General features: G+C 38.1%; 1 protein-coding gene and 3 non-coding genes across 4 annotated transcripts; all 4 read left to right on the plus strand.

Moving 5' to 3' along the window:
- On the plus strand, nucleotides 1-72 carry trnad-guc (transfer RNA aspartic acid (anticodon GUC)). The gene has a single exon. It is a non-coding gene; the product is annotated as a tRNA-Asp (tRNA).
- A 1,684-nt stretch (nucleotides 73-1,756) lies between these two features.
- Nucleotides 1,757-1,827, plus strand: trnag-gcc (transfer RNA glycine (anticodon GCC)). Its single transcript has one exon. It is a non-coding gene; the product is annotated as a tRNA-Gly (tRNA).
- A 2,511-nt stretch (nucleotides 1,828-4,338) lies between these two features.
- trnag-gcc (transfer RNA glycine (anticodon GCC)) lies at nucleotides 4,339-4,409 on the plus strand. Its single transcript has one exon. It is a non-coding gene; the product is annotated as a tRNA-Gly (tRNA).
- A 1,368-nt stretch (nucleotides 4,410-5,777) lies between these two features.
- calr3b (calreticulin 3b) lies at nucleotides 5,778-10,399 on the plus strand. The gene is made up of 9 exons (XM_058418840.1): nucleotides 5,778-5,987; nucleotides 6,946-7,047; nucleotides 7,157-7,360; nucleotides 7,446-7,540; nucleotides 7,625-7,834; nucleotides 8,030-8,143; nucleotides 8,775-8,918; nucleotides 9,057-9,149; nucleotides 9,232-10,399. The coding sequence occupies exons 1-9, from the start codon at nucleotides 5,894-5,896 to the stop codon at nucleotides 9,439-9,441; spliced, it is 1,266 nt and encodes a 421-aa protein (XP_058274823.1). The 5' UTR covers nucleotides 5,778-5,893; the 3' UTR covers nucleotides 9,442-10,399.
- Nucleotides 10,400-11,957: the final 1,558 nt, after the last annotated feature.

An 11,957-nucleotide genomic window follows, 5' to 3' on the forward strand; every position in this document is an offset into this window, starting at 1 on the left:
TCCTCGTTAGTATAGTGGTGAGTATCCCCGCCTGTCACGCGGGAGACCGGGGTTCGATTCCCCGACGGGGAGGTGTCACTTTATTGTTTCTCAGGGCTCATGGCTTTTATGACTATTATGGTGAACTAGAATCGATGACTTTTGTATGAAATGCAAATAGTAAGTTTTAGTAAGTCACTATTCAATGAAAAAACGCCAGAAAACATTAGTGGCCGAAAATATATTGCATCCATAGTGCAACAGGTTGGACTACAGTGGGAAAAGCCAGCTTTTTGGTATCCTGTGGAAATTTACACTATATCACACAAATCTATTACATTTTATAATTTTTATGCTTTGGGGTTATGGGTGTAAAAGAGCTTTTCGGAAAACATTTTACTGTAGACACCACACATCGGAGCCTCTGCATGGACTGGCGTACTGACAAACAGGATACACACATGAAGTGCATAACTATTTGTGTATTAATGTGTTAAAAATCATAGAAAAATCTTTATACCAAAATGCTATTAAGATCTCAAATGTGAATGGTTTACCGGTCAAAGAACCTTTTCGAAGGACGAAGAATGAAGAATGAAGAACATTTTCTATGACAACAATTCTAACATTAATTCCAGCTGTGATTCAAATCCCAGGTTTACATTAATATAAATACATTAAGCAGTAATAGTTGTTATAGTATAAAAGAAATAATAGCATATTGTTTCTATAGCAAAAGCTCATTCACATGCATGTTTAAAATACGACTAATCTAAAACTAATAATGCCGTTTTCTGGGAGTTTATTTAACATTTATGGAAGGAGTCTCCAGTGCCAGCACTTTGTAACGGTCAGTAAGTTTTATGTGACAGGAGATGTTCTGCGTGTTCTAATCTTTCTAATAACGTGACAAGCTGCTTTATTTTGACTTATTTTGTTTATAGCTGCTATAATGAAAGTAGAACTAATCTGGTTTGCAGACGTTCCACAGCATTTAATGCAACTATAAACTGATAATAAAAAAAAAAATGACATGCTGTTATTTGAACAAACTAATATAATATACTAAACTAATTTAGTAATTTACTAATAAACTAATAAAATATAACCATTGGGAACGATTAACTGAGAGCGATGTGATCTGTTTCCAACCCAAATTATTTTATTTCTTACATAAACACCAACCCTTACTTTCAGCCTGGTGTAGCACGGTTTAGAGAGTTTTAGCTGAACTCTCAACTTTAGCAAGAGACTGGGGTTTGATTCTCGTTTATATCCAAGGTTGTATATTGCTAAATATAAACACCACATATAAACTTGTAACACGTGTAATTCTGCTTCTCTAACACTTTTATCCCGTTTTTGTAAACACTTTAATATGTTAATTAAATGAAACAATCCGTAGATCGTCTTTACCAGCTGCACTATGCAGTGGAGGAGCGCCTCAAAGCGTCTGTGGCCGAAAATATAATTCATCCGTAGTGGTCTAGCCCTACCATAGAGACTGAATAGAAAACTGTTTAGGGAGTTTTAGCTAAACCAGCGTTTGAGAAACTTGGGTTCGAATCCACGATTGTGTATCACTGAATCTAAACAACACGCTTAAAATTAGACGTTGATGTAATATTAATATACAACGTACACACGTTCCTAGTTTAACTTCTCGTTTATTTTAAACAATTCTTTCCTGTTATAAATGAACACAGAATATAACGAGTGAGACAAATTTGAAAAGTAATGAAACAGCGCCACACGGTGTTAGCGGTCAGCGTCACATGCATTGGTGGTTCAGTGGTAGAATTCTCGCCTGCCACGCGGGAGGCCCGGGTTCGATTCCCGGCCAATGCATACCTTGATTTTTTGCTGTAACTCTAATATTGTATTGATTAGATTTTTTTTCTCTTATTTAAAAAAAAATTATTTAGATGTTTTCTTTTATTAAAAAAAATATATATGTAGATGTTTTTTCAAGCTAAGGCCATTTAGCCAAAGACCACATGAATAATTGCTGAAGATACAATACTGCTCAACAATCCATGTTGCAGGAAGTGGTATAACTCTAAGCAGGATTTCAAAACACACAATTACAAAAAGGCTACAAGTAATTTAAAGTAACATTTCTTTTGCCTTTTCGATTAGAGAAAAGATTGTTCCACAATTGGCTCCACAAGCACTGGTGGATCAGTGGTAGAATTCTCGCCTGCCACCAATGCAAACCCTAATATTTTATTGATGATGTAACCCTAATTATCTAAGAAGTCTAATAAACCAAAGACTATGTATACAAATGATGGAAGAAGTATTTCAAAACACAAAATTAAATTTAAAAAAAAGTTTAACAAGCAAGTTACAAGTAAAACTTCTTTTGCCTTTTTGAATAGACAGAAGAAGTTATTCCAATTTTAGCAGATAGTGTAAGGTGCTATTGGATATTAGAATCTGAAACATATGAAAAACTGCACACTGCAATTCTTGTAGTTCCAACAAAAAATACTGAAGTTATATTACATACAATGTTTACTACATAAAACAAAAATGTGTGAATGATAATTTACAGTATACAAAGGATATTTACAAGCTTTAGTAAACAACAATATCAGACATACACAATATCTGCATAAATATGGGTGGGTTTTTTACAAAGTGTACAGTGTGCAAAGTAGTATGCAAAGATAGCTGTGCCAAAATGGTGGCTCTTGTGTATGTCTCCTTGAATATGCACTGACATTCCTATTCAAATCAGCTGACCACAACAATCTCAAGCAATCTCATAAAATAGACGACAATACGAGGAAGTAGAATTACTTAGAAATATGGAACCAAAGCCTTAAGACATTAGCTGACAGTTTTAAATTTGGTCACAGCTGTGTCTACCAGCAGGATAACAATTCCATGTATATGTCCAAAGTTGTAATACAATGATATAAAGACAACAAAGTGAACATACTGAAAATTTGTGGACTGAACTAAATTAAAACTACACTAGATGTGTGTAAACTTTTGGCTTGAACTGTCAGTGGGAAAGCTAACAGATGCTTCCCAATCACCAACATTTTGGAGTTTCTGCTTCTCCAACACATTTATACCATTTTTAATAAACATTTTAATACGGTCAGTTAAATGAGAAATCCGTAGATCATCTTCACCAGCTGCACTATGCAGTGGAGGAGTGCCACAAAGCGTCAGTGGCCGAAAATATAATGTGTCCGTAGTGGTTTAGCACTACCATAGAAAATGAATAGAAACATCTAGCCATGGGGGTCACAGTCCAGTGGATAATTAGAGAGGGTTGCTTCAGGAAGGCCAACTGGCATGAAACATTGCCAAATTTATTCATTTGAATCGTCAGTACTCTGAATTTCATACCGGAAGATTAAAGGAGTTTAAGTACTTGGGGTCAACAGTCCAGAGTAATGGAGAGTGTGGGAAAGAGGTAAAGAAGTGAGTGCAGGCGGGTTGGAATGGGTGAAAAAAGGTGTTGTGAGTTCTGTGTGATAGAAATATATCAGCGAGAATCAAGGGGAAGGTGTACAAGACAGTAGTGAGACCGGCCATGCTGTATGGTTTAGAGACAGTATCACAGAGACAGAGACAGGAGTCAGAGCTGGAGGTAGCGAGGAGGGAGAGTGAGTATATTGGTAGGAGAATGTTGGACATGGAGCTGCCAGGCAGGAGGCAAAGAGGAAGGCCAAGGAGGAGGTATATGGATGGAATAAATGAGGATATGAAGCTAGTGTAGACATTAATATAATTTATATAATATAATATAATATAATATAATATAATATAATATAATATAATATAATATAATATAATATAATATAATATAATATTAATATACAACGTACAGTCATTCTTAGTTTTAATTTAATTTTTAAAGCTGGCTAAGTTCCACTAGATGTGTGTAAACTTTTGCCTTGAACTGTCAGTGGGAAAGCTAGCAGATGCTTCCCAATTATCAACATTTTCTGCTTCTCCAACACATTTATTCTATTTTTAGTAAACACTTTAATACGGTCAGTTAAATGAGCAATCCGTGGATCATCTTCACCAGTTGCACTATGCAGCGCCACAAAGCGTCAGTGGCCGAAAATATAATGCATCCGTAATGGTTTAGCACTACCATAGAGAATGAATAGAAAACGGTTTAGGGAGTTTTAGCTAAACCAGCGCGTGAGATATAGGTTCGAATCCACGGTTGTATATCAATGGATATAAACAACACGCTTAATCTTGTAGACATTAATATAATATTAACATACAGACATTCATAGTTTAACTTCTCATTTATTTAAAATAATTCTTTCCTGTTATAAACAGCGCCACAAAGTGGTAGCGGCCAACTGCAGATTCGCACAAGCATTGGTGGTTCAGTGGTAGAATTCTCGCCTGCCACGCGGGAGGCCCGGGTTCGATTCCCGGCCAATGCAAACCATAAGTTTTTGCTGTAACCCTAATATTGTATTAATTAGATATTCTTTTCCTTTTATTAAAAAAAAAATTATTTAGATATGTTTTTTCGTGCTAAGGCCCTTTAGCCAAAGACCACGTGAATAATTGCTGAAGATACAATACTGCTCAACAATCCATGTTGCAGGAAGTGGTATAACTCTAAGCAGGATTTCAAAACACAAAATTACAAAAGGGTTACAAGTAATTTAAAGCAACATTTCTTTTGCCTTTTCGAATAGAGAAAAGATTGCTTTTCCGATTTTTTAACAGATAGCGTAAGGTACTGGATATAAGAATCTGAAACTTCACACTGGAATTCTTGTAGTCCCACCAGCAAATACTGAACTTATATCGCAAACTAAATAAATATATGTGTTAATATCTGTACCGCTTATCCGATCTATCCTCGAGTCATGGGGAGACTGTGCCTATCTCAGGCGCCATGGGGCATCAAGGCAGAAATGTGTTAATGTGTGAAAGCTAATTCAAATTATATGCAGAATATATACAAAGAACTTTTAGTATACAGAAATATCAGACAGACACAAAATATACATGAATATGAACATACATAAATAATGTGAATTTACCTTCATAGATACCTATCTATCTATCTATCTATCTATCTATCTATCTATCTATCTATCTATCTATCTATCTATCTATCTATCTATCTATCTATCTATCTATCCAATTTAATTCAATCTAATGGTTTTCGTGTGCTTTGCCTCACATATGCATGAACATCCTTATCTGTTGCAGCTGACCACAACAATCTCAAGCAAGGAAATTATTGTAGGAATTATTTTTTTTATCTTAAATTTTATTTCTGTGATTCTATTCTCTTGATCTGAAAACAAATACGCCATGTTATGAAACTAAACATTGAAAGAGGTTTACAATGCTTCTTCTTCTACTACTTCTTCTTCTTCATCTTATTATTATTATTATTATTATTATTATTATTTCTACTACTACTACCATTATTAACGTAGTGACGTGTGGGTTTCCCCCACAGACACACAATATACATAAATATGGGTGGGTGGTGTACAAAGTGCAAAGTAGTATGCAAAGATGGCATTGCCAGAATCGTGTGTTTTTCCTTGCATATGCATGGCCATTCTTATCCGAACCACAACAATCTCAAGCTTCATTTCATATTCAGAGAAATTATTGAAATTCACTTCCTCTACAATTCCAGTGGCACATGTGTAAGAAGCAAGGCGAAAAGGGCGGAGCCACGCCCAGCGAAGGCGAGCCTTACGAGCTTCGTGGGCTATTGTGATTGGTCCACCGGTCGGATCCGCAGCCAATGAAAGACAGACATCTGTTCAGCCACGCTTCTCCGAAACTAGCGATAAACCTCGCTAGACCTGGCTGAGGTGGACAGATCGCTGGAGGGGGAAGAGCTGGACAGGAACACCGGTACTGCTGGACGACGAATAAAATTAAAAAACAAATGAAAATGCAGAGCTTTACGATATTTTCATTAGCACTGCTGGCGTTTTCAGTCGACGCGGCGGTTTACTTTAAAGAGCAATTCCTCGATGGCGGTAAGTTAACACGAACAGGATGCTAGCAAACAAGGAACTAGCCGGAGGATATAATCGTATAATAAAAGACCAGAAATAGATTTCTAAATTATTTTTTTTCCATCTTAAATCTATTTTCTGTGTGCTGTTCTCTCCCAGATCTGAAAACAAATGCACCATGTTCTGAAACTAAGCACTGAAAGAGGGTTACAATGCTTCTTCTTCTTCTTCTTATTATTATTATTATTATTATTATTTTTGGCGTGTGGGTTTCCCCTCAAAAACTTTGCACATATATTTTCGATCTTAACGAAGTGAAAGTAACAAGGGGGAAAAAGAAAAAAAAATTAGGATGCAAATCGAAAGTAAAACACTTTTATATAACAATACATTGGGGTTTTTATTTTTTTTTACCCCCCCCCCCCAGCAGGAAACGTCTTAGACTTTTATTTTGCCACCAAACTGAATGAAATGAGAAGGTTACATTTCCTGAAAATGGTACAGGAATGTTGTGTGATTTTTAGATTCCAACCCCCATCCACTCCTCCTCTGTGACTTCCTCATGTGATGTAGACATGAAGTGCTTGCGTGTTTATTTTTATTTTGATACCCGGGGTTAAATTGTCAATGATGTTATAAGGGTATGTGGGGTGATTTAATCGAAAAAAGAAAAAAAATGTGGCATGTGATCGGTCACGAGGGCTTGTTTGAAAGCTGTGGGGTTTAGTGTGGTTTAGTGCACAAAAACAACCTTGACAATGATACAAACCCTATTTGCAGAGCACTTTTTTTGTGTGTGAACCAGTGGGTGTGTCTTCCATTTGAATATTGTGTAAAGCCCCAGGTAACCGTGACTCTATGTAAATGAAACATTCTGAAAGTCAGACAAATTTATATGAATCACATGAAGCTTTTACAGCTTCCTCTTAGACGTCATCTGCTGTTGACTGATTTGTTTCCCCCATCTCGTGTGTTGCAGACGCGTGGAAGAGTCGGTGGGTGAACTCGGAACACAAATCTGACTATGGAGAGTTGAAACTCACCGCTGGAAACTTCTACGGAGACGCAGAGAAGGACAAAGGTGAAAACTCGGCTGAGAAAATGACACATCAGTAACGATTAAAGCCTGTAGGTCCGTGGTGTTGACATGAAGACTCTGGTCTCATTCATGCGTGTTTTGTTTTCTGAAGGTTTGCAAACCAGCCAGGATGCCCGGTTCTACGCTACCTCGGCAAGCTTTGAGCCCTTCAGCAATGAGGGCAAAAGCCTGGTGATCCAGTTCACTGTCAAACACGAACAGAAGATCGATTGTGGCGGCGGTTACGTCAAAGTCTTCCCCGCTGACCTCAACCAGGCCGACATGCACGGAGACTCGCAGTACTACATCATGTTCGGTGGGTCTCGATTTTTGTTTTTTATTTAAAATGTTGTATTATTGCATAATTGGAGAACTAATTACGTTTTTAATGATCTCAACAGGGCCAGATATCTGTGGTTACAGCACCAAAAAAGTCCACGTCATCTTTAACTACAAAGGCAAGAACCACCTCATCAAGAAAGACATCAAGTGTAAAGTAAGTGATTGATCAATGTTTTATTTATTTTACGAATCAGAGTGTAGGTCTGTTACTGGAATCCTCATGTTTTCTTTTTGCCAGGATGACGAGCTGACCCACCTCTACACGCTGATCCTGAACCCAGACCAGACCTATGAGGTGAAGATCGACAACGAGAAGGTGGAGTCCGGCTCCCTGGAGGAGGACTGGGATTTCCTGCCTCCTAAGAAGATCAAGGACCCCGAAGCTAAGAAGCCAGAGGACTGGGACGACCGTGCCAAGATTGATGACGAGAGTGACACCAAGCCAGAGGTCTGTATCGTGTGGCATTCCGTTCAGTTCTTTTAGCTAACAGCACTTTCTGGGCCGATCAAGTTGGCTAACCACAGTGACAGGATATGTTAAATATTATATTATATTATATTAAATGCTAGTTTAATTCAGACATTGTAATCCATGTGTAGCTGCTTTTATTTAATGCACCATGTGTAATGGATATTTCCTTAGGACTGGGACAAACCTGAGAACATTCCAGACCCTGATGCCAAGAAGCCTGAAGACTGGGATGAGGATATGGATGGCGAATGGGAGCCTCCCATGATCCCCAACCCCGAATACAAGGTACAGACTCCTCTTGCATTGCATGGACTTTTCTTGATTTTCTTCTTTCATTTGACTTTCCTATACCTCCAATTATTTTACGCTCACATTAGCACGTTACTGCTGAACCTTTGTCCTTGCTGCAGAACCAAAAGGGCCAGTGGGTGGAGTTGGACCTGTTCCCCTAACCCCTAACCCATACTGCAATGTATATCACCACGCTAAACACTCTTATAAAACACATTCTGGTTCCTGGTAGGAGGATCAGGTCTAACTCAACCCCATGGACCTTTTGTTCTGCACCGAGTGGGGGCATTTTGAATTGACGTAAACTAGGTACGTTGCAGTAAAGCAGCTAAGCCAAATGACTTCCTCAAATCTCTCGAATGGTTACCATCTCGCGATATTTCTTATAAGCGTTTCATCTCCTGCAATCATGAATGAAATCTATGACGAGGTCTGGCGCATAACATGTCAATGTTCACACTGATTAGCGTGATTTAACTTTAGATGCTGTGTATATCTACTACCATCTGTGTATGCACACAAGACTAGTGTGAGCGAAGTGTCGGTGCACTTATGTTAGGAGAATAAAGTAAGAAAGAACTGTAGATTTTGCAAACCCTGCTTATAATCTGTTTCGTCTCGGCAGGGAGAGTGGAAACCAAAGCAGATCGATAACCCCAACTACAAAGGAGTCTGGGTGCACCCCGAGATCGACAACCCCGAGTACAACCCCGACTCTGAGATCTACAAGTTTGACAATATCGGAGTTCTCGGGCTGGATCTGTGGCAGGTGTGTTTCTCTACTTGGGATGATTATAACTACCTCTGATCTGGGAGCTGTGAAATGGCCTCATGGTTTGAAAATCAAGCTAGCTGGCTATGTAATAGTAGACTAACAACGAATACACAACCTCTTCATTAATATCAGGTCAAATCCGGCACCATCTTCGACAACTTCCTGATCACGGACGACGTGAACGAAGCCGAGAAGTTCGGAAAAGAAACGTGGGGCGTCACTAAGGTAATTTCATTCATCGGATATTCTGTAGGAAAGCCTTAAGGAAGTCTTAAGATTTTCTGACGTCATTTCCTCTTCGTCACAGGGTCCGGAGAAGAAAATGAAGGACGAGCAAGACGAAAAGAAACGCAAAGAGGAAGAGGAAAAGAACAAGGAGCAGGACACGGCGGCAGAAGACGAGGGAGGAGACGAAGATGACGACGACGACGACGACGAAGAGGAGCCGAGGGAGGAGCCCGAAGCGGAGGGAGAAGAGGAGGATGATGATGATGTTCAGCCTAAAGATGAATTATAAACCAGGAAGTGCTTCCTCAGCACACATGTGGTACCAGGGGAAACAGCTGCAGGGCATCAAGTCAAAATGATGCCAATTGGAATGTGACTCTCTTTTTTTTTTCTTTTTTTTTGGGGGGGGGGTATTTTTCTTTCTTTCTTTTTTTTTACGTTTTACATGGAACAGAAAGCAGAGTAGCAAAGGTTATGATTTTGTTTTTGGGTGTGTGTGTGTTTTATTTGAAATAAGATGTTTTTTGGGGGGAGGAAGATGAGTTTAGGAAGCAAGTGTAGGATATTGGGTTTGAACTCTTTCATAAATCTTTTCCTTTTTGCCTCATGACAAACAACAAAAAAATACTACTATGCCCAAGAGATTGGTTTCATTCTGTGGAATAATTTTTATTCAAAAAAAAAACAAAACAAATAACCCTTGAAGTTAAGATGGTTGTAAATACATTCAAGTTACTGGTTCATAACAGAGGAAGATTTCTACCTTGTGAGAATGTGGCGTGAGAGAGTAAAGGTTTGCAGACGATTATATCCTACTTAAAATCCACAGACTCTTTCTGCTCTAGTCGATCTGTGACTATGGTTTTCTTTTTCTTTTCTTTCTTTTTTTTTTTTGTCCTCTTCGGCACTGATTTTCGTTTCGTACCACAACCTTTTCTGTCTCCAACCAAGACGTTGAATGTGATTCCACTCTTTCCAGCTCTATTTATTTAACAGAAAGGTCTTATGAGTAATTTGACCCACAACACCATTTTTTTTTTTACACACTGTGAAAATAGTGACCAGCCTGCCCTGGATATAAACTGTTTCAGAATAGTCTTATGACTAAGATCATCATTATAACGTGAAGCAGAGTTTTCCAAAGTAAATAAATAAGACCTTAATGTCCAAGTACTTTTGGGTCACTGCTCAGTCATCAGCTGTGTGTCTGTGATGCCAATACTTTTAATAAAAGAATTTATTAATGATTTCTGATTTGAGATTCATTTATGTATGAATTGATGGAAGACAAGGGGCCAAAAATGAGATTTTATTTTAAATTTTAAATTTAATTGAAAAAATGTTGGCTGTTGTAATAATAAATATAAAAATATTTATATTATTATTATTATTATTATTAATCAAAATAATTATAATATTAATTTTAATAATTATTTAATTTGTTTTTTTTATTATTAATATTATCAGTAATGATGATAATCATAGCAGTTTTAGTTAAGATGAATATTAAAGATATAAATGTATAATAACATTTTTTTCTGCATAAATAATAGATATTAGTCCTGTTGGTTCTGTTAGTCCTGATCAGTCATCTTAGAGAAGTGTAGCCAGAACAAGTTGCATGGGTGTGAGGAGGTACGAGGCACACCTGCTAACCAGTTAATTACTGGTTTTACTTTCACTGTGCTTCAGAATGGCTAAAGAAAGTGAAACAGAAACCGCATGATGCAAATACACTATATTGCCAAATGTTTTGACACACCACTCCAAATCATTGAATTCAGGTGTTTCGATCACTTCTATGGCCACAGGTGTATAAAATTAAGTACCTAGGCATGCAGACTGTTTCTACAAACATTTGTGAAAGAATGGGTCGCTCTCAGGAGCTCAGTGAATTCAAGCGTGGTACCTGTGATAGGATGCCACCTGTGCATTAAGTCCATTCGTGAAATTTCCTCACTACTAAATATTCCACGGTCAACTGTTTGTGGTATTATAACAAAGTGGAAGTAATTGGGAACAACAGCAACTCAGTCACAAAGTGGTAGTCCTTGCAATATAATGTATATACACTGATCAGGCATAACATTATGACCACTGACAAGTGAACTGAATAACACTGATTATCTCCTCGTCATGGCACATGTTGTCCTCAAAGTTGATGTGTTAGAAGCAGGAAAAATGGGCAAGAGTAAGGATTTGAGCGAGTTTGACGAAGGGCCAAATTGTGATGGCTCGACCACTGGATCAGAGCATCTCCAAAACTGCAGCTCTTGTGGGGTGTTCCTGGTCTGCAGTGGTCAGTATCTATCAAAAGTATCCTTTGAGTCCTATAAGTATCCTTTAAGTCCTGTAATTTGGAGGCTCCCATGGAGGCTCCGCCTCACAACTTACACGACTTTAAGGGTCTGCTGCTAACATCTTGGTGCCAGATACCACAGCACACCTTCAGGGATCTAGTGGAGTCCATGCCTCGACAAGTCGGGTCCGATTTGGCAGCAAAAGAGGGACCAACACAATATTAGACGGGTGGTCATAATGTTATGCCTGATCAAAGTATATCAAAGTATTCACAGAGATGACAAACTAAATAAATGGAGATGTCTCATGAGGAGGATCATTTTCTTAATCACATGAAGCGTTTTGGTACTGGGTCAAGATGGGAGCTAGATTGAGGTGTAACATAGCAATCATGAGGTGCATTAATAACCACGTCAATAGAAGAAGGTACAGTACAGATGGAAAACAATTAGCTGACTCTCCTACGATGTAAAAAAAAATATACAATATGTTCACTTCCAACCT

Source organism: Hemibagrus wyckioides, linkage group LG20 (assembly GCF_019097595.1).
Source record: "Hemibagrus wyckioides isolate EC202008001 linkage group LG20, SWU_Hwy_1.0, whole genome shotgun sequence".
NCBI lineage: Eukaryota > Metazoa > Chordata > Actinopteri > Siluriformes > Bagridae > Hemibagrus > Hemibagrus wyckioides.